Source organism: Gopherus evgoodei, chromosome 13, assembly GCF_007399415.2.
Source record: "Gopherus evgoodei ecotype Sinaloan lineage chromosome 13, rGopEvg1_v1.p, whole genome shotgun sequence".
Taxonomy (NCBI): Eukaryota; Metazoa; Chordata; order Testudines; family Testudinidae; genus Gopherus; species Gopherus evgoodei.
Window position 1 is genome coordinate 6845772 of NC_044334.1, and position 21866 is coordinate 6867637.

Below are 21866 nucleotides of genomic sequence, written 5' to 3' on the forward strand. Positions count from 1 at the left end.
TTCTCTCTCTCCCCCTGTCAGCATCTCTCCCCAAGCAGCTGCTGCCTGGTCCCCCCCATTCCTTTCTCTCCAGGCAGGTTTTAACAGTTTATGATCCTTTTCAACTTAGGGTCCCAGATGGAAAAACAAACTTGTTAACTTGGCTTGAACCAGTCAAGTAGGCATTTCCCAATTAACAGTTCTTCACTGTTCTCATTAGGTCCCTTGGTATTCTCTCTGGAGATACCTTATGTCTGTCATTGCTTCATTTTTCCAACTTCATAAAGGCAGGCAGAATAATATCAAGCCAGTAAACTGACATACATATAATATTCATAACAATAATACAGCTAACTCCCTCAATCCCCATCAATGTCTATAGCAATATCCAGTCAGGAGCATCAGAAAGCTTTTCCTTTTCAAACCTGCCCAACGAACAAGAGCTCTGTAACAGAAGGGAACTTCCTCCTTGGTATTATTCCTCTCCAGATGGTGGGGAGCAGTGCAGGAGGAAGGCTCGAAGTAGAAAAACTTTGTACAATTGTAGCAGGAGATTCTTGGCTAAACTTGTAGCTAAAAGAACCCAAATGAAGGACAACAGGCTTCCCCTTAGCTCTCTGCAGATATTATACTTGCTCAGTTACCTTAATACAGATGAGAAGCAGCACATAAATTACGGTAAGCAGCAGCAAATGTCACAAACTAATGCTGTTTTCAATACATCCCTCAACTGGGGTGGTGTTTCCATTGGCATTTGGATTTGATGACAAACATTTATAAGGACAGCACTGCAGTTCGTTTGTAAAATAGGTAGAGAAGGAAACTTGAATAACTGAATTCAGAGATGGAAAAGGCAGACTAGGCCATCTTATTCTCGCCTGCTGAGAACTTCCATAGCCAGTCTTTGCCCTCTCTTTGCTGATTTGTGCTTGGATAGGCCCAGATTCTTCACTTATTCTCTCCCACAGAAAGTCGCAATCCTGGGATAGTTATTTTCAATGACCACCGTGAAAGTAAGCAAGTCACTGCAAATAGGCAGGTTGTTTATTAATTAGAACAAAAGACTAAAAGTTAGGAAACCTGTGTTCTGGTTCCTGACTGAATTTTGGTTCCCTTTCCTAACTTGCTGTGAGACTTTGGGCCTCTTTGTGCCTCAGTTACGCCATCTGTAAAATGGGAATGATAATACATAAAGGACTTTGCTTAAATTATTGAGATTCTTGACTGAAAATCATTAAAAGAGTGCACAGTAACGTTATTAGCATTACAATTCCAGTCCAGGATCCAAAGAGGATGGGCTGGGAAGGACCTAAAGCTCGTTTCCCTCCTATTAAAATCTCTCTCTGAACAACGCTTTTGTGTGTTCAATATATCAGTTTTAAACATGTTTGAGTGTACATTCCGCAGGCCATAAGAACGGCTGTACTGGGTCAGACCAAAGGTCCATCTAGCCAAGAATCATGTCTTCCAACAGTGGCCAATATCTTCTCCTTCGCCAATATCTTCTCCTTCGCCCAATAAAATCGTCATTCACGTTAATAGAACTATAGATTTTTAGCAGCTAAAATCTTTTAAATCTTTTACAGTTTACGCTTTATGCCACCCCAAGGTTGTATTTTTCTAATGACAATGAAAACCGATTGCTGTGAGCCCTTCAGAACAGGTACTGTCATCTTTGAGTGAGTATGTGCCCAGTACCTAGAATGTCATGGGCAGGACTGGAAAACAAACATCCAGTAGTGAGAAAGATCATTTTGGTTTACAGCAAGTTTCACTTTCTGGTTCTCCTGCACTAGGCTATGCTGCTTGGGTTGCAGACAACGCAGTGGGGTTTTTGTTGAAACAAAAAACTGTTTCCATTGGAATTTAAAAGCAAAAATCTGTTAGACCTCTGTCCTGCGACGGGGCTCTGCATGGGCACTGGCATCCACATACATGATGCTTTTGGAGAATCAGGCATAAGGGTGAGACATTCACACAGTACTTATTTCTGGAAACATTTCTAACAGTCTTAGGTTTTGTAAAAGATTTTTGTATGACAACTTATTTTTTAATCTAAAGTTGTGGCCATCTCTGACTGGATACATCCCTTTAAAAAAACAAACAAAAATAATGTTTGAACAAATTCAAAAATGGATCCCTAGTCAAAATATAGTATTTTAACCACATTTTCCTATTACTACAATGTATGACTCTGTGTAACTTTTCCTTACATTTCACTTGAATTTAAAGGTTTTGGTTCAGTACTAAAGATCTTTGTATTTTCAGAGTTATTTATGTTTTAGGCACAGTAAGAAGCTCATATCACGATAACAGGTTTCTGTGTTTTTGCCCATATTAACTTCATGTTCCCACCAAAACATGCAGTTGGACCCCCCATCCACAACATTCTCAAGCTGAAATGGATATATTTAGTGACTGCACAGCCATAGGAGATGAATGGTGCACAACCCTACAAACTATTTTCCAAACATTAACTTAAACCTGACCTGATCGAGTCTAAAGCCTGCAGCAATATCACGGGTGTGCTCTGGATTAAAATTTAGTGGCTGGAAAAAAACACCAACCACCTGGAATAATAGTCTCTACAAAAGACTCTGGGAGAAGGGGAAGCTGTGAGGAATCTGGTTACCAATGGAAAAAAAAATCAGTCTGTTTGTTCTAAAGGAGTCTTTCTTCATTACTGTATTAACTACATTTCGATCCCAAACAGTCATGTGAAAATAACATATTTCTTGAACAAAAACACAGTTATGCGATCCTTGCCTGAACTTATAAGCTTTCTCCAGAAAGAAGTGTAAGAAATGTCTGACTGTCTCTCACTCCCAGGCTACTGGTTAAAGCTGCAAGACTCAGGACTCCTGGGTTCTTCTCTAGCTCTGCATCAACCTACTTCATGGATAGTAGGTAAATGAGGAGAGCTGCTGGTCAAAGAATCATGCTAAATTGTATTTATCATACGTTCATCACCTCCACAGGAGGTATAAATCTACATTCCATCAAAATCTGCAAATTAAACCTAAATCCCACCAACAAAATGCATGTCAAAATACCAGAATCATAAAATGTGAAAATTGGCAATTTTATTTCAGCAGTATGACCCTTTTGTAAACAAGCCTCCAAACCAGGAGAAACTCTGCCAGCTCCAGGTTCAAAAAGAGAAATGAAACCTAATGGTTTCATTTCTTCTCTCTTCCTGTCTCTGTGCATTGTTCATGCTGTCCTTTATGCTAGAATGATCTCAGGATCCCAACCCACTAACTTCCCTTAACTGAAATCACTCCTAAAAATTCACTTTAGCAAAACCTGTAAGAAGTGATTTTACTATAAGTTAGGGGAGGAGAACATTAAACAATCCAACTCACCATCTCCAGATTTCCTAGTGCATCTTTGTTTTCATGTGCCAGTGTTCTACACTGTAATCTTTTCAGAACAGGGACGTCTTTATTTTTGTAAATTCTAAAATACAATCACATTGCCAAGGCTAAACAAATACAATTTTACAAATACTAAAACTCTTTTTTAGGCCTCCCAATCTTTTATAGACACCTAACGCAAAAACTTATCCCTGGATGGGCACAACATTTACAAAAGACCAACTGGTAGCTTTATAACAAAACCTGAGACAGCAGTCTGGATCAAATGAGTTCTTGTGCACGGGTATGTCACGCACAGGGTTTAATGAACTCACTGGTTTCATTTTGGGTTTTGTCTTTGCTGCACTTGGTACAAACTAAGCCCCAAACCGAAAACCAAATTAATGGGCACAGTCACGACCTGCAGCTGACGGTACATAATTCCTACTCATTAACTGTTTTTTCTAAGGGAACATCATGGAAGGCACTGCAACTGAACATTTGAATATGCGCTAGTCATCTATTGCTCTGTGTGTGACTGACAGACAGGGCACTCTAAACACAGAGGCTATTGGTTTTCTTAAAAATCACTGAGAAATTAATGCTGGCAGCAGGCAGCATAGCACAATATGTCAACGGCAATTATTTCTCAATATTCTATAGATACCTAATACACTGGCATGATTTTTCAATGCCATTCATTTTGCCACACACTTTTACCAAGTAATTTGTTTGCTTTCACTTGGTCACTTTCCACAGCCACCAAGCGCTGAGGACAATTGGGGCATATAACAAATTGGAGAACTGAAGGAATTCTTGGGTAAGGTCTAGATTATTATAATGAAACGTCCCCACTTGCATCTGTGAGACTCAATATCCAATAACATCACAACTAATGGTTGGACTTGATGGAAACAAAGGTCTAGAGAAAGTACTATTTACAACAAGAAGAAATTAAAATGCCAAAAAAACCAGGAGAGCATTTTTAATAAGCCCCTAAGCTACTCTGGGGCTAAGACATATCCAAACTCTGCACAGGAGCACAAGAGGAAAGGGAGGAGAAGGCAGCACGAGTCTCCCCCACTAACCTCCTTGTACGGGAGTTGGTGATAAGGATCAGCAAGGTGTGCTGGGCACAGTCCTCCTCTGGCCCCCTTTACTGGCAGGCTGATTCTGGTACCAGAAGCACAGCTTGCAATGCTTTGCATCTATGCATGGTCACATATGTGAAAAGCAGGATTTAGACATATGTAAAACAGGGACCATTCACCAGCTATTGTGTTGGTCATAAATCCTTGAGGAGCAAGTCTCTGCTTCCTGATATTGTCCCCTATGGGCCATGGGTATTTGAGAATGCAGGGCCACAGCCTCAAACCTCTATACCAACAAGCAGCTCTAGCTGGGCGGTGAAGGACTGCATGTTGCCATCCCCCAGAAAGAGTGACATTTGGGGCATGCTTCTCTAGGAGGAATGCTGGTGGATGGGGACTTGCACTGTATAATGGTGCACCCCCACTCTGTCTCTCTCTCTCACACACACACAGCTAGGGTGACCAGACAGCAAATGTGAAAAATCAGGATGGGGGTAGGTGGCAATAGGAGCCTATATAAGAAAAAGACTCAAAAATTGGGACTGTCCCTATAAAATCGGGACTTCTGGTCACCCTACACACAGCCTTAAAAGCTGCAGTTATGACCTTAGAGTATCAGAACTTCTACAGATTTCACAATGCAAATTCTGAGCAGTATTCTTACATATTATTTAAATAGGAATAATATATAGCCATTTCTTTAAGTGACTGAAAATGCTAAGAAAACCACATACGGTAAAACTGTGAGAAAATTGAATTAAAAGAGGATATATAACCAGCAACAGTGATTTATAAAAGGGTATGAAAATGTCACATATTAGATATGCAAACTTTAAAAGCCTCAAAGTCCTAGCATGACACCAGACAGTGAAAGAAGCACTGGACCTCTCAACCACAACATGCTTTCTATTTTTCAGTTAGACTCAAAAGCATTTCACCATTTCTAGATTTGTTACTAACAAGACACGTGTTTCTTTGTTCTTCTGTTTCACTATCAGGGCTATGAATAAAAATCTAGTGAAATATTTCTACATTTAAAAACATGTTTATTGATGCATATATGTATGTATGAACGCAATACAGTACTTACATAACCAAACTGAAGTTCTGACCAGTCCTATGTAGTTCTACTCTGAAAAGTGATTGTAAAAAAATGCAATTCTGTGTTTGCCATCTCCCTTCAACTCCATATCCGATGTGCTCTGTTCATAAGCAAGTTACTATTTTCCTAACTACCCCCCCTGCAAATGCAACCATGTATGTGAGAACCAAGTTGGTCTCTCTCTCACACCATCACAATAATATGGATTCTACAGAGCAAATTATGACAGAAGGTAACAATTGTGCAACTCCTTTGCTTTCAATGAAGTTTCATAGAAGGGACAAACTGGACATTAGAAAACAAATCCAAGCCTGTACAAGGAAGAGAGCCCGTCCATTTCACTCTCTTAGCCGTACTGGCTCTGCAGGTGTATGAACCAGTAACAGCCCATTTTCGTTACTCAGAGCAGCAGATAGGACACCAAATCCACAAAAGGTTGAAATCCTGTGTGGGGCCTCCAGGAGGCTCTGGGGGAAAGAAAAGGTGGCTTTCCTTTAAACAATTTTTGCACCCTCAGAATTCTGCACTGTTTCAGGAGCCAGTGCAGCCCCCAATTTACAACAGCCTCATGAGGGCGGCCTCTGGTTTGCTCTGCAGCCTGGAGCAGTCCAAAATCCACCCCAGCACTTGGGGGCATGATCCTGCCCCTAGCATGCTCTCTACTCTGAGGTTTAAAGGGTGGTCAGGGTACTGAGTGCCTGTGCCAGGATGGGGGTGGGAATTCTCCTACACCCTTTGTGGTTCCTATATGCTGCTGCTGTGGCTCCTATCCACATGTGGTAGGGTGACCACATGTCTCAATAGTAGGGGCTTTGTCTGATACAGGCAACTATGCGCACAAACACCCCGAGAAAATAGTGCCCCGATTTGTCACACTTGTTATCTGGTCACCCTCTACATAAGAGCAGAACCTGTCCCAAGGAGCACATTCAAATAAAATGATTACACATAGTCTGTTTTCACAGTAGACCCACACTTGGAAATGAACAGGCCTCTGAGGATTTGAAAGAGACAAATTAATGTCCTGTTTAAATAATCTTTTAATGGATTTGGTCATTTGCCTTCCCTTCAGTAACCTTATACTCTTAGGGTCCAATCCTCCAGTAACAATATCTTCTAGGAGACGCTTTCTTTGAGTAAAAAATGGCAGAACGGAATCCATAACTTAAGTAGTTCTCTCTCACTGCTTACATTGCACAAGGCATAAGTGACATAATCCATACATACAACAGAGCTACTGTGCCAGACTCTGCTACACTGACATCGGCTGGCTGCATAGATGGAAATTAATGGTCACAACACGTACCTATTTCTTGAATTTCGATTATGAGCAGGTTCTGTGAAGCATGATTGCAATCTAGAGCCCTCAGAGCTCAGGAAAACGCCTGCTTTATTTGAATCACACAAGGTGTGTTTATGAGACTGGGCAATAAGTTGCAGCTCTCAGGGTTTTTTCATCTTTAATTAACACAAAAATTCAGTGCAACTTTCCCACACAACTACCTGGTCCAGAGATGATGGTTCCTATTCTAGCTGTAAATGGGGTTCCAGGTGCGCATACAAATAATGCACATCCATAACAGTTCACACCCCTGCTTATGGGCAGGAGGGCTGAAATACTGCTACTGTGGAAACCATAGTTCTGAATTTCCTGGCTCTTAGGTTTTAAATTCTCAGCCTCAATGTGCGTTTACATTGCTTTTTGCCTTGAATTAAAACTTCTGTGCCTTACAGAAAAGGATATGTCCAGCCTCAACAAATATGAACCGAATCATCATTTGAATTCTTTTATATGGCACTGTGTATTTAAAGGATCCCCAAGCAGTGAACATATGATGAGCCAGATCATGCCCTGGGTTGAGTGGGAATGAGAATGGGGAAAAGATGACTGGGGCGGGGGGGGTGTCCTCTTCCACCCCACTCAGCAGCACTTAAGGATCTTAACCTTTTGAACCATAGGCAGGGGCACTGGTTCTTGCCTGCACAGTGCAGCCTAGCTCCAAGAAGGTATGGGCCACACTCCCTGATCAAGAGACAGCTTCCCAGGCAGCTCATGCATCCTTTTACAAAGGAGCAGCAAGGCATAGCTGGCTATGAGTGCCCCGTGGCACGATGGTTCTAGTACTAGAAGCACAGATGGCATTGCTCTGCTCCCCCGAACAGTCACGACTGTGAAAGGCAAATTTAGATGGACGTTTAATAGGAATCCATTCAACAGCTACTGAAATGCAACCAACTCTAGGGTGCAATATGGCTGCTGTCTGACATCACATAACTCTCTGCAGTACTTTAGAACAGGAGGGGAGGAAGAATGCCATATCCAGTTAAAACCACGGAGGGGAATTAGGGAGGTAGAATGGAACTGGCCTGTCTGATATTTTGACAACGACAAGATGAGTGAGGTGAAAGAGACACGTTTTCGAGCACACACAGCTCTTCTTCAGGTCAGCTCCACAGGAAATTTTCCAAAGTCTAGGCATAACTATGGAGGAACAAAAGCTCAAATGCATTTAAACACGTAGGGCAAATTCATCCTGGATGGAACTCCAGTGACTTCAGTGGAGCTTAAGTAGGGATGAATTTGGCTCATTTCAATTTATGCTGATCTGTAATTTTAGATGTAGAAAGACTCTACAAAAAAAATTATAAAATAAAGGAACTGCGATCCTGTGACAACACATCTCAGCATCAACTGACAAAGAAAAACTGTGCTACCGCATAGAAACAAACTTTGCTCTTGGAGCTGGTTTCATCAGCAGTTTTTAGGTGTCCTCAGGACAACTGCATATTGTGTAATCTCCATTTGTGTCACAAAACCCTTTACTAAAACTCACAGCAAGTAAAGTACAGAGCAGAGCAATAGCCTCCTCATTATTATTTCAGAGGAGTCAGATTTTCATCATCATCTTAGGCATTTATAAGGCACCCGTCACTCTGGTATCTAGGTGCATAGGCAATTTACAAGGACGGTTGGTAGGCTGTTGATCATCAACATAAAAGTATTTCCTTATAAGTGAAGTGCTAATCAGATGACATTCTTATCATAAAAAAAAAGCTGCTCTTAAAAAAAAAAAAAAAAGCGCCCAAAGTCTTCATAGGCTGGAACACAAAAGGCACCATCAATATAAAACAAAGTGATTGTTCTGATCCTACCATCCTCCCCAATATGCACATGCAGGGCCTCTTCCTGTAGCAGGCCCCAAGCAAAAACAAGACCTGGCTCAATTGGGATGTCAAAACATCAAATGTTACATATTTAACTCTTGTGCTTCTGAAACCCCAGGCACCGAAGGATTTTTTTTTTTTTTTGTAAAGAGCTTGATATGATTACACCTTCCTCGCTGTCGCTCAGTTAGGCAGGACAAAATGTTTTGCTCAGCGTTACCTATGGAACCTTGCTAAAATAAAATTTTAACTAAACTCTATTTCATGCCCCCAAGTTTTTATTCCCAAACTCGAGACTACTTTGAATGTGCTCTACAGGTTCTTAAATTCTTGCATGTGCTTTTTGTAAAGGATCCCTTCCTCCTGCCCCCACCCCCTTCCCTACAGCCCACATTTCATCTCCACTTTAGGCTCTGCCTCTTAGCTGCTTTCTTTCAGCCAAGGGAAGCTTAACAGGAGCCCATAATCACTATCCTGAGATTAGCCAGGGGTAGGTGTTGCAGACAGAAGCATGGCATTCCCTTTCTCAGAGCCAAACACACTGCCAAGCAGAAAACGAGTCAGGCCAGATCTTGGAATCCAACTTGGGTGTCTTGCAGAGTTAATGCGGGACCAGCCTCACTCTCTTCATTTTAACCTCTGCAATTGTAACTCTGGGTTTCCTGCCTTTATGCAGGGTACATAGTGCTTTCCCTAGAGAACAAGAGTTACCGCATATCAGCAATTCTGAGGTAGAGCCAAACCCTGCTCCCGCCGAGAAAACTCCCATTCATTTTGATGGAAGCATGATTGGGCCGTGCTACCTTTTTTGGGGGTATTATTATTACAAGTATTGAGACATCACAGTCTGCGTGCGCACAGACAGAGCGTGCATTCAGGCTGTATAGCAATACACAATTGGGCACTTTAAAAGTGAATTATGAAGGAAACAGAGCTTCCAAGTATCTGCCCTTGATTGCTTCTTTAAGACACAAAGATGGCGATCACGGGCCCCTCCCCACCCAAATATTAATGTTGGCTCTGCTCTTCCCCCTCACACATTAGAAACATTAGGTCCTGGCTTCCCTGTTTGCTGAAGGGTTCTTTGAAGGACTGGAGCTGAACAGTAACATCACAATAGGCTGATGCCTGAGCTGCAGCTTTCCCAGCCCAAGACTCAGTCCTCCTTTCTGACTCACTTGAAGTTTGGAAAGCTACAGCTCAAATTTCAGCCTCTGGTGGAGTTGCTATTCAACTCCAGTCCTTCAAAGAATCCTTCAGCAAAAGGGAGGGTAGCCAGGACCTAGTTTGTGGAAAACTGGGAGGGGGGCGGTCACTGGGGGGCAGACAGAAGCAAAAAAGCACCCAGCCCACACTTCATAAAGGAGCAGTGAAAGGCACATATATTTATTTAAATGCACTGGAATAGTTTTAGGGTGATTTGTAAATAATAGGAAGTTCTGAACAAACAGCTCTAAGAAGAAAAAAAAAATAGAATGCCTCTTTGTAAGAAGACTACAACAGCAGGGAGTATAGGTTTCGAGATACTGTTAACACTGTTTTTGACTTTTAAATAGGCTTTTAGAATGTATTCCTTTTTGTGCAACAGAACCGTGAAGACGAACTTCTGACACTGGTAACTCATTAAGGGAAGACTAAGATTAATCACAGGCTTCAACTTCTGCACACTGTTGTCCCATGTTACAATCTGTTAATATACTGGGAACTCCTCTGAGGCCAGTAAGGGATGTTAACATTGCAGTTGTAGAAAGTCCCTGACCCCAAATTATCACAGTGGCATTTGTCCAATTTTTAAAATGTGCTGAAATGCTCGTTGTTAGAAGAAAGCAGATTCAAGCCCATAGTGCCCAACAGATCATGCAGAGTTTCCATCTGTGAAAAAGCTAGTCACAAAACATGGGTTTTTCAAAAATATCCTCTCTCAATCCTGCAGGACCAGTCTTCTGGTTTAAAAACCACTTTCCAACCAAGATTGGGACCTCAAAGGATACATGTATTAGAGAGTTTTCTCCTCTCCAGTCATGTTACCAGAGGGGTGGAGACTGGGTCAGCCTATAAAAAGAATAGGGGCACACCAAGTGGTTGAGCTGCTTCTAAAGCAGGACCACCACTGCCGTCCCAGTTCAAAAATATTTGAACATGTACTTACTTTGTGTGCGTTTTGTAAGTATCGGTCATCATTTAGGCATAAAAATAGATCTGAGGAGAATGTTCCTATTAGCCTTATTTAACATTTTAAAATGTGTGATTTGATTGTAGTGCCTTTCATCCAAACAATCCCAAAGCATTTTGCAAACCACAGATGCACAGGAATGCTGCACCTGCTGCTGAAATGCAGCCACTTCTAAGGTGGAAACACAGCAACTGTTTAGCAGAGCATGGAAATATTTTCTGTCAGTTTAATTACAGCAATGTTTTATAAATAAACCGAATTATCTTTTCCACTGTGTTCACTTATTAGACAGAACCAATCGAGAATACTAGATGTCTCCCTGAATGTGGTTTTTTCTTGTACTCAAATTATAATAATTTCATCTGCTTGAGATCCTGTTATAAAAAGTATTGAATAAAAGGGTCAGGCACTTGTGAAGATATATATTTTGACTGTCAGTGACATGTTATACTGGGACCCAAATGTACATTACAGTATGTTACTCACATTTGTTTCAATTGAAATACCAAATAAAACACCCACTGCAATGCACTCTCTGTCTGCTGGCAGCATTCCATATAGTTAAGCTCCTGATGTCCTTCATCCCCAAATGCTCCATTAGAAGCAGCAGGCTGTTCTGTATTGTTGGGAGACTTAGTGGAACACATCCCCAGGAGGTCAGTTACCTCTCGTCTAAATTGCTTAAGGAAAGAGTATGTTAGAACCCAACAACTGTTTCCTGTTCACACCTGATGGAATAAACAATTTGACAACTACCAAAGTACATGTATTTTTTAAAAGGGACATCAGAGCTGGCAAGCGGTATTGGACTGACAGCTCTGGTGACTCAAGAGTCTGTTGATCCACAGGACAGTAACTGCATGAGCAGTGGTAATGCAAATTTCCACACAGTCTCACCAATAAGCCTCAACCCTAAGTTGGAATGAGCACCTCCAAGGTGGAATTCAGTTTTTATGGCCTATTCAATCCTAGAGCTTCCTACATGAAACTACCAATTACAGGGGTTGTTCTTGAAAAAGAGATGCCTGTTAACCAGGAGCCAGACTAAGACCATCAGTTCATGTCACATCTACCCCATTACCAACTCCCTGAGTCAAACCTGGCTAAAACCACCCTGGTTCAAAAAAACACAGCAGTTTCTAAAGACCACTTTTTGAATAGAGTACATGCTCTACCTTGTTCTAGTCACATAGACATTCACGTAGCTTATCTAAATTCTCTCTCTTACCTCATCCATTTTTTCTGATGTTGGCGTCTGGTCACCAGGCAGCATTTCTTTAGTCTCAGAAGTCTCAGCTTTGGATGTCCTACTCAGCTGATCAATAGGAGTCATACTGGCCTCTGATGTTCCTCTTGAATTCTGACTCAGAGGAGCTGTCCCAGGGATTGGCTCGTCGTCATCAGAATCTGGTAACGGTGTTGGACTAATGTCCTCCAAGCCAGTGCTGGAGGGACGTGAGGATGGGGTTTGAGCCCTATAACTGGGCTGAGAGTTAGAGCCATACAATGGGATAGGAGAAAGCTGGGAAGAGGAGGAAGAGATAGGGCTACCTTCCATTCGGATCTCATTGTCCGAATCATGTTCATTGAGAAAAGGTAACTTTGTTCTCTGCTCTTTCAAGAGCATCTCAATCCTTGAGTCTAAACTGTTATGCTGCATTTCAGACTCCATGGTTGGAGTGCCAGGTGTCTCACTCCTTTCTGGAGTCTGAGAGAAGGATGCTGTACTTTGTTCGGTAAGACAGTTTGACTGTGGCAAGGATGGGAGTTCCTCCTGTTTTTCTTTCACAGGAACAAAATCAATATTAGTAGCAGCATTACTTTCTACTAAGATCTCAGCTGAAGGTGGTGCAGGTCTCCGGTACTCAGTGTCTCTGGAAGTTTGAGGATACTGCTGTTCATCAGATGGGGGAAATACAGCTGCTGCTTGGTATGGGGAGAAGGCAGATTTATAACTTGAAGAACCAGAGTGGCTCAAGGGAGGAGTGTGAGAATATTGTACTGGCTCTTGCTGATGAGACTTGAACGTGCTAAACTGATGTTCTGACCCTCTGTAAACACCCGCCGAGTTATGGACATAGTGATGTCCTGGTCGTCTATTGTAGGCATCTGTAAATTTTGTTTCATGTCTCCTGGGTTTATACCCAGAGTCCTGTCCGTAATGGTAAGCTGGTGTTGTTTGACGACTGGAATAGGTTGAATCTTGGGAAAAAGGAGTCCCCAGTCGTGGGGTGAGCGGGGTTCCTTGGGACTGTGGGGTATACTGGCTATACGAATTTGGGGTGTCTTGCCGACTGCTGGAATAGGCTGTATCATGGGAAAACGGGGTGCTACTGTTTGGGGTAATGGATGATCCCGCAGAAGAAAGGTTACTGTCTTTCAGACGTTTTACAGAATCAGTCAACTATAAAAAATAAAATAAAAGTAAATAATAGATATAGACACACACACACATAAAAAAACTATTTGTCTGATTTTCTGAGAAGCTGAGCACCAAGACTTCCCATTGACTTCCATGGCAGTAGTGGGTGCTTGCAGCTCTGAAAACCAAGTCATGCACAAATAATTATCCATTAAAACATGTAGGCAGTTATTTTGGTTTTTAAGAAGTGTGTAGGAGAGGAAGTGAAGGAAATGGGCAAATACTATTTATTCTTTGGCAGCAATGTTAAGGTCAAGAGAATCAGGTGAACATGAGACATCAAGGATACTGAAAATAAAATACAAAATTCTGCCAACAGTTTTTGAATGTAACTAGAGAAGAGAATGAAAGAGCACCATTGAAACCAAAAGATTAAGAATTATTTACAAAGTATGAAGGGACCCAAGTAGCTAGTTTACATATCAGACCATATACATATACACAATGGCCCCACACTTGCAATCAGATCCACATAGTAGACCCGTATGCAAGCACTGAACCTGTGGAAGTCAATGGGGCTTTGTGTTGGTCTGATTGTCGGCTCAGACCCCCGATCTGCCCACTTGCCAGACGTTAAGCTCTAGCGGAAGAGTCAATCTATCTACTATATGTAAAGAGGTTGTGTCTGAACTGCAAACAAACAAAAATTAAACAGAAACTTCACAAAGACACATGATCAGGTAGAATGTTTCCAACTATGGAATCTAAAAACTGAAAAACGTGAACCTGCAGAACAGCCAAATAACCAATCTCAATGAAATTTACTTCGAAGGCACATTGAGGAGTTTATCTAAACAACCCAATTAAAGTTTGAAGCCAATAACAAAAAAGAAAGAAAGAAAAAAAACCCTCAAACAATGATGAGTCATGTCAGCATCATGCCAAAATCAATGTTCAGTAATGTAGAGAGGTAGCAGAGAGTTACCCAGTCCAAATCCCTTTCACATCAGCAGGATAGGGCCTAAGCTCTAACACAGCAACAACAAAAAACAGAAACAACCAACCAAAAAACATAGAAGATTTTACTGAGGCCGCAGTGAACTAATCATTTTTAAAGTTCCTATTTAAAAGTTATCTGCTACTTTTTTTTAATTAAAATTCACATGCCAGTGGCTCCAGAGAATCATCACCACTGTCAGGTTTCGTGCAGCACCCAACTGTCTGATACACTGACACAAACACACTTACAGACAGAGTTATTTTTTGCATGGTATGGCTGTTGCAGACCATAAAGATTTGGCAGTTAAACTTTCTCTTCCTCACTCCACCCCCTCCTCCAAAGGTTACAAAGACAGCTTAGGTCATATTTACTCCGCCTATAATTAATTTATGTATCAACTCCCTGGGTATTTGACTGCCTGCAGGTGAGAGCCAAGAACGCACTCCCAGCCAAAGGCAACGTAAGAGCTAGATCCAAAGCCCACTGAAGTCAATGGGAGTTTTTCCATTGACTTTAATAGGCTTTGGATCAGGCCCTCAGAGGGAGGGCTCTAAGGAGGGAGCAGGCAGACCAGCTGACCTTCAGGGCTGAAACAGGTGGAGAGGAGGCAAATCAAAAAATTTCAAGCTACTCTACTGGAATGACTACAGCACATTAGCAGTGTCTTGGCAGAATCTGGTAGACATTAACTGAAGGAATCACCAGAATTCTTGTTCTGTGGGTCACCCCACAAAAATTCAGTTCAGGGTAATATTGTATAATAAATTGCAAGACCTTTAATCAACAATAATGGTGGTGACTGATGTAAACAAAAAATGATGAAGCAATTAGAGGTCTCATTAATAACTGAAAACCAACCCATAATAGTAGACGTGTAACACATTCATTTTGGATCCTCTGAAACGAGGCAATAAGTACAACCCTGTGAAGTGCTGAGCACCATCCACTCCTTCTGAAGTCACTGAGAGTGGAAGGTGCCCAACAGGAGACGTTCAGCATGCTGGAGGACTGGGCTATCTAGTCAAATCACAACCTCTTTCAGCTCCACTCTTCCACATTTAAGGGTGACCTGCTGAGGAGAAAATGAGGCCTCTTTATGATGGAGAAAGATGACCTGAAAGGTTTTGTTTTGAGGGAGTTTGGAGATAGGTTTTTTTTCCTCCAGTTTGGTGTTCACATTCAGTATTCAAGACTTGTCTATCTGGAGAACTAGTGAAATGAGGCTATTATAAGAATCAAAGAGAGAAAGAGGTGAGCAACTGGGGGGGGGGGGGAGATTTACAACTACAATGTATAAAACTATTAAAGCCAAAACTTCCAAACCTGGATGCCTCAAGTCAGGCTCCTAAATCCATAAACAGATTCCAACATAAAAGTGGACAGAAATCCATGGGAGGGCAGGGTGCTCAAGACCACTGAAAAGTCAGGCCACTTTTATTTGGAAGTCTATGGCTCCAAACCAGCAAGTGATTCCACACAGAACGTGGGCCCATAAAGAGTCTCTCTAATTTAAATGGAGGTCTGTGAAGAAGCAGGTGACTGCCTGTCAGTCAGTTGCAAGAGAGTTGTTTACACAGACTACTGCATAAAAGCCCAACTTCAGACACCCCAGTTCAGAACTTCTGGGCTCTGTTTTTGTTAACGAAGTGATTCCAATGAGCATTTTGGAGAACTGATGTCATCGTTGAAGACACAACACCTCCACTTCTCATTTTAAAAGGTGTGGGGAAAAAAACGTCAAATGCATGAGACAACCTCCTGAAAAACTATGGAGGAACCAGGATGGACATTCCTGATATTTTTAAGAGAAAAAAAGGAGAAAAGATATCCTAACCTTTAAAATTCAAAACACACATCTTTCCCTTCTTCTAGCAAAAACCTAAAATAACCTTTAAAGTGAAGGAAAAGAGGACAAGTTTATCCTTGCAAGTCACTCCGTTGACTTCAACGGGGGGGACCCGATGGATGGATTTGGCCCGGCATCCTTAATTACAGAAATTACCAAAGTTACTAGGATGCAGTCAGTTAGTTCTGTATATTAATAACAGGACATAGATCACTCACGATATTCACTTAGGCACAGCGAGAATTTGCGCATGACACTTACAAAGAATTAAATTTGCTCTGGCAAGTTCCAGTTATTAAATTCAATATATTTATTTAAATACAGATAATGAATTTTAAAGTAATTTTTACAATGTACTGACAAAACTACCCCAGGATGGAATAAAACAATACCACATGTTACTTGTTATAGGAGAATCTATCTGAATTAACCACTGTCTGCTTGTAAGTTTTTAGAAATGTACTATTAAAATACACCCAAGCAAACTGTACCTGCTGAGTTTCATTCACAGTTGGCGAGACATCCTGCTCATTGCCTACAGGAAGGGTCTGCGGAGTGTAAAGACCATTAATCAGCAGTTCATAGAACCGCATACGGGTTTCACCTGCACAAACCACAATGAAAGTTTATTAAAAAAGCCACACACTGTACATCGAAAGTCTCTTTATTAAGCCTTCCCCAGACCCAGTTAGCCCTCTGAATAGCCCCCATTTCAGCCAACATCTTTCCACCAAAGGAGGCCAGGGCAGTACTTAAGGTAAGTGCCATCGTTTCTTAAAAATCTGCCAGACAAGTGATGCAAGGCACTCCCTTCTCTGATAATGGGAGAGACCACATCTTCAACCACAGCATCTGAAAAAATGCATTAACAACAGGCCACCTCTCTTTGAGATGAATGGGAAAGGGTACCAGAAAGCATTAAAAAAATTAGCCAGAGCAGAATCCAGCAGTAGTAGTTACACTTCAAACTTGATGTATATAATTAAGGATACTGTAGTCTCTGTTAATATGCTCCCTTGAGAGAGAGGTTTCTAAGTAGTCTTTTTCCTTCTTATTCTATTTGGCTGCTCTGTTTCTGTGTCATGCTTTCTGGAGAGCAGTAATCTCTTTTCTTTGCAGAAGTATCAAATGGTTTACATGTGTCAGAATTGCTTCATCTCACTAAATGCAACACCAATTCTGCCAATCCCTGTATCCAGTTTAGAAGCCTTTTCCACATAAACCTTTCCAATAGAATATGAGGTGTTATTAATACAAATGAGATGCAATTGAACACAATGGAAAAAATAATTCCCACTTCTTTTCCAAGAAGGTACTGGCTAACCTGTGTTTTGATGTGATGCATATATAGCGTTTTCCTAGCATGACCATTCTAAAGCAGTGGTTTGCAAACTGCGGGTTGCAACCCAGTACTGGGTCATGGAATGTAAGGCACTGGGTCAGCACCGCCAACCAGGCTGTTAAAAGTCCTGCTGGCGGTGCTGCCCAGTTAAGGCAGGCTAGTTCCTACCTGTTCTGACAGCTGTGATCCCCTCCTGCACCTCAACCCCCTGCACTAGCCCACAGTCCCCTCCCACACCCTGAGCCCCTCATTCCTGGCTCCACCCCCACAGCCCTCAACCCTGCACCCCAGCCCTCTCATTCCCCAGCTCTGTTGGGTCAGGGGCATCAACAATTTTCTTCAACTGGGTCGCCAGAAAAGAAGGTTGAAAACCACTGTTCTAAAGAATGCTAACCCTCATGCAATACTGATACCTATGTTTAAAATTCTTATTTTCAGGCTGCTGAATTCTAGTGAAGACACAGTTTCTTAATATTAGACAAGTTTGTTTACTTTGAGCCTGAACTTGCTTATTTTGCAGTCAGTAATTTTGTCACGGATTTCAGAAGAAACTGGATCAGACCCTTTGAGATATTTTCAGTTTTGCTTACAGGAGGGGTGGGTTCTTTGTTTTTTAGAATGTGAGAATATTTTTTTTAAATTGAAAATTCAGTTTAAGTCAACACAGCAGAAGATGTTTCTTACCCAGGGGTTTTATCTTTTTCTTTTCAATTACAAATAAAAAAAACACGTAATGTATAACTGAAAAAGAAGTAAAATATAGTAAAAATGCACAAACCCAACACCTGAACCTGCAGTTCACCACACATAGTATGTATTCATATGAGTGAGCACTCCCACCTAACAGGACTACATGAGTAAGTGCTGCAGGATCAAACACCCAATTCTCGTACATAATTGTCCATAATTAGTATCTACAAATGCACTTCTCTAAAGAATCTGCTCCAGATTAAGACCTTGGTACTGCATTATTCAAATAAAACGCCCATTATATAAATACTGTCTATCAGTCTCCAATAATGTTTGGTTTTACAACATTGCTTCACATATATAAACATTGGGCCAGATTTTCAGCTTGTGTAAACTGTCATCGCCCAGTTAAAGTCCATGCAGCTATGACAATTTGCAGCTGGAGATCTGGCCCAGAGCATTTGAAATATTGAATTCATATGAAATTATAGCACCTGCCATCAATGTTGTAAACTAGAAGCAAGTTTAAAATTAGTGTTTTTAAATAGCACATATACCTTAGCTTCCTCCTTCCCCTTTTCCTTTGGTAAAACAATAAATACTTAGTATTTATATTTTCATTTTCACCAAGCTTTGAATTACCCTCATAGAGGTAATGAGGTAATTAACTCTTATATCCATTCTACAGATGGAGAAATGGAAGAAGATAAATTAACTGAATTGTCTTAAGCTACAAAGGAAGTCTATCTCAGAACTGGGAACTGAACTCATGAATTCCAAATTCCTAATCCTGTGCTCTGACTACATGATCATTAAATACACAGATAAAACACTTCTTGCACACCTTTTTATATTTATTTATTTTACTAAAATTTGGAATCCAATATTGAATTTTTATAAAAGTACATTTTACGACCTTCTTGAAAAGCTGAATATTGCGAATAAATGGATATGTAAAATAAAAATTATAGACTGCGTAGCCAAAGATGTCATAAGCTGCAACTGCTATTTTTAGCATTATATTTTAACTGATCTTGCCATACCACAAAGCATTGCTGGTATTATTGCATCTTTTAAAAGAACCAAAGTACCCACAAGTTTTAAAAAAGTTAAAATTAGAGGCATAGAGAGAGTTTATGAGTTATATGTAAAAAGGAAAGTGCAATTTAAAATTAACGTCTTAATGTTTTCACCAAAGTGATTAAAATATGCAAAACCACGAACTTCTTAACATGCAGTTAACTTTCCTAGCTCTTAAACGACCACCTGTTCTAGGATTACAAAAGTTAAATATAAAATCATCAAAAAACAGAGGAAAACTCTCCAATCAGCTTGCTCAAAAAGTCTCTTAATACCTACTTTCACCCCCTGTGAATCCACTTTAATTCCCATCATTAAAACTGAGAGTGGCTTTTGCTCCAGTTTCAATGTATATGTTAATCTTCCTCAAATTAACAGGGTATATATCAATTTAAGATGAATTAGTGCTAAAAATATTAAATCCCAAAATCAAAGCATATGCATTTCACAGTCACGGTTTATTTATAATGGCAAATGATTTAAAAAACTTTTCTGCGTGTTCTTTTAATATTTAGGCAGTAATGTCAAAAATTATTCCATTATACTCACATAATGTGTGTTACATACCCAATGTTATGTAAACACTGCACTTGAAAGTTGTTGAAACTTTTTTTTTTTTTATACTTTGTATGGTTAACTGAGCAAACACAGCACTTTCTTTCTTTGAGAGAAAGGTGTTCATGGGCTCTTCCTCTTTCTTAAAGAAAAACAGTTTAACACACGTGCTTCAAACTCAAATCATCATGCTTACAATGCAAGTGATAATAAATAATAATAATAATAATAATAATAATAAAAATTACAAATAAATGCCTGTAACGTTTTGCGTACTTCACAGCACTAGCTTTTAGCCAGATGTTTAGAAAGGTCCTTCACTAGCATGCTTGGGGAAAAACAACACACATAAAATAACAATAATAAGCAGAATTTTAATATTTTCAGTACTTGAATAGTTACTGCACTGTTAATTCCTGTAGTAGTAGCATTGTGGCTCAGTCACGCTGAGGATTAAAACTGTTACTGTCCCTTTAAGAGTGAGAGAGAAGAGACACACACACACACACTCGCTCACTCTCATACAGTGTCAAGTGCTGTACACTTTTTACTGCCAGACTTGGGTTTGTTGCTGAGTACCAGTGAAACGCCAGGATTTAAGAAAAATAGGATCCTGCTGCAGTTCACTGTTTTGCGGTTTTTTTTCCTTTTAATATAGTAGTTTTTAAGACAGGAAAAAACTTTACAACCATATTTCAAAGTGTATTTCTAAGCCTCTGAAAACGGTCACCAGTTTAGATCAAGGCATTTGTAAAGAGATTTTGAAAAAAGGGATGAGGGCGATGGCAAGGGCAGAGTTTGCCAAACCGGGTGTCAATGTGAGTGAATGAAATGGACAGGATGGCAGCATTTTGTAAATTACAGGACTGTCTCCTAGCAACAGACAACACATTCAGCTCCACGTGACTTCCAATGGCCCAGAGGAAAGGAGAGACAGACAGAGGGGGAAGGAGCAACATTCATTAGTATTTTTAATCATCAAGTCGCTCCAGTCTGGAAAAGCATCTCACTTTAAGAGGGGAGAGGGGATGCAGGGGTTTCAACTAGCCAGACCATGGAGCTAAAACCTGCTTCCCACCTTTTGTATCCAGTTCCACGTGGATGATGTTGCCCATGACTGATGTGTTGTGCAGGTGCTGGACGGCTTCCCTGGCACCCTTCACCGTGGCAAAGATCACTTTGGCAATGCCCAAGTGCTTCTTATTCTTGGGGTTGTAGAGAATCTCTACTTCTTCCACTTCACCATATTTCTTGCACATGTCAGTCAGAAAGTTTTCGCGGATGTTGTCATTCAACTTGGCAAAGGTTACCTGCTTGGGAGGCACTGGCCCCACGTAAAACTCATCAATCTGGAGATTTATACAAACACAAAATTAAATACAAAATAATTAAAAACCAGGAGGGAGACTGACAGCAGAAAATCAAATTATTTGGAACAGACAGACAGAGTTAGTCTCCTTAGAACTCTGGGGAAAGTAACTGTCTACAAACAATGTCACACCAGTCTGAAGAGAAATCCAGCCTGTACACTCTCAGAAAGTCATATGGAAAAGGTTACTGTTTCATCTTAAAAACATATTTTCAGCAGCTATATCAAGAATCAGAGCTGTAACTCGAAACAGGTAAACTGATCCCATCAGACAGATGTATTGATTTTTTTACGGAATAGGATTATTGTTAAACGGTTTGCCAGATAATATTAATAAGACTCTGCCATTTAAATGGCCCATTACATTATTTCAAACTCAAGCTCAGTTGACAGATAACAAGAATCCAAACTAAACCTAAAGGGTAGGAGGGGTACCTTGAATTTGGGAACAGAAAGCTCCAACTCCTTGGTTTTGGTCCATATTCTTCCTATCCTGGGATCTCTGACACAATCCACCGGAGCAATTCCCGAGTTCTACGGGGGGGGGGGGGAATAGAACACACAAAAAACATCAATAATATTGCTAGAAATTTCGGGGGGGGGGGGAACATATCACAAGGAAGCAGGGGAAGTCTCGGGGGGGAGAGAAAAGCACATATACACAAGTGTCAAATTGCAATACTGCTGGGAAATAGACAGATTGGAAACACAGAATAATAAAGCTCCAGGTTTTAGCTCCTTCTTGGGATCCTGACA

General features: G+C 40.8%; 1 protein-coding gene across 2 annotated transcripts in view; it reads right to left on the minus strand.

Annotated features, from left to right (window-relative positions):
- SETD1B (SET domain containing 1B, histone lysine methyltransferase) overlaps positions 1-21866 on the minus strand; it is a 68893-nt gene that overhangs the window by 46243 nt on the left and 784 nt on the right. For both annotated transcript variants that reach the window (XR_004002950.1, XM_030582574.1), the window contains exons 3-6: positions 21546-21644; positions 20820-21090; positions 16566-16678; positions 12095-13270 (exon numbers count right to left, since the gene is read on the minus strand). Coding sequence is in view for 1 of the 2 variants with exons in the window: in XM_030582574.1 (XP_030438434.1) it covers positions 12095-13270; positions 16566-16678; positions 20820-21090; positions 21546-21644 (1659 nt within the window). In the remaining variant the exon portion in view is untranslated. The remainder of the gene's footprint in view (positions 1-12094; positions 13271-16565; positions 16679-20819; positions 21091-21545; positions 21645-21866) is intronic.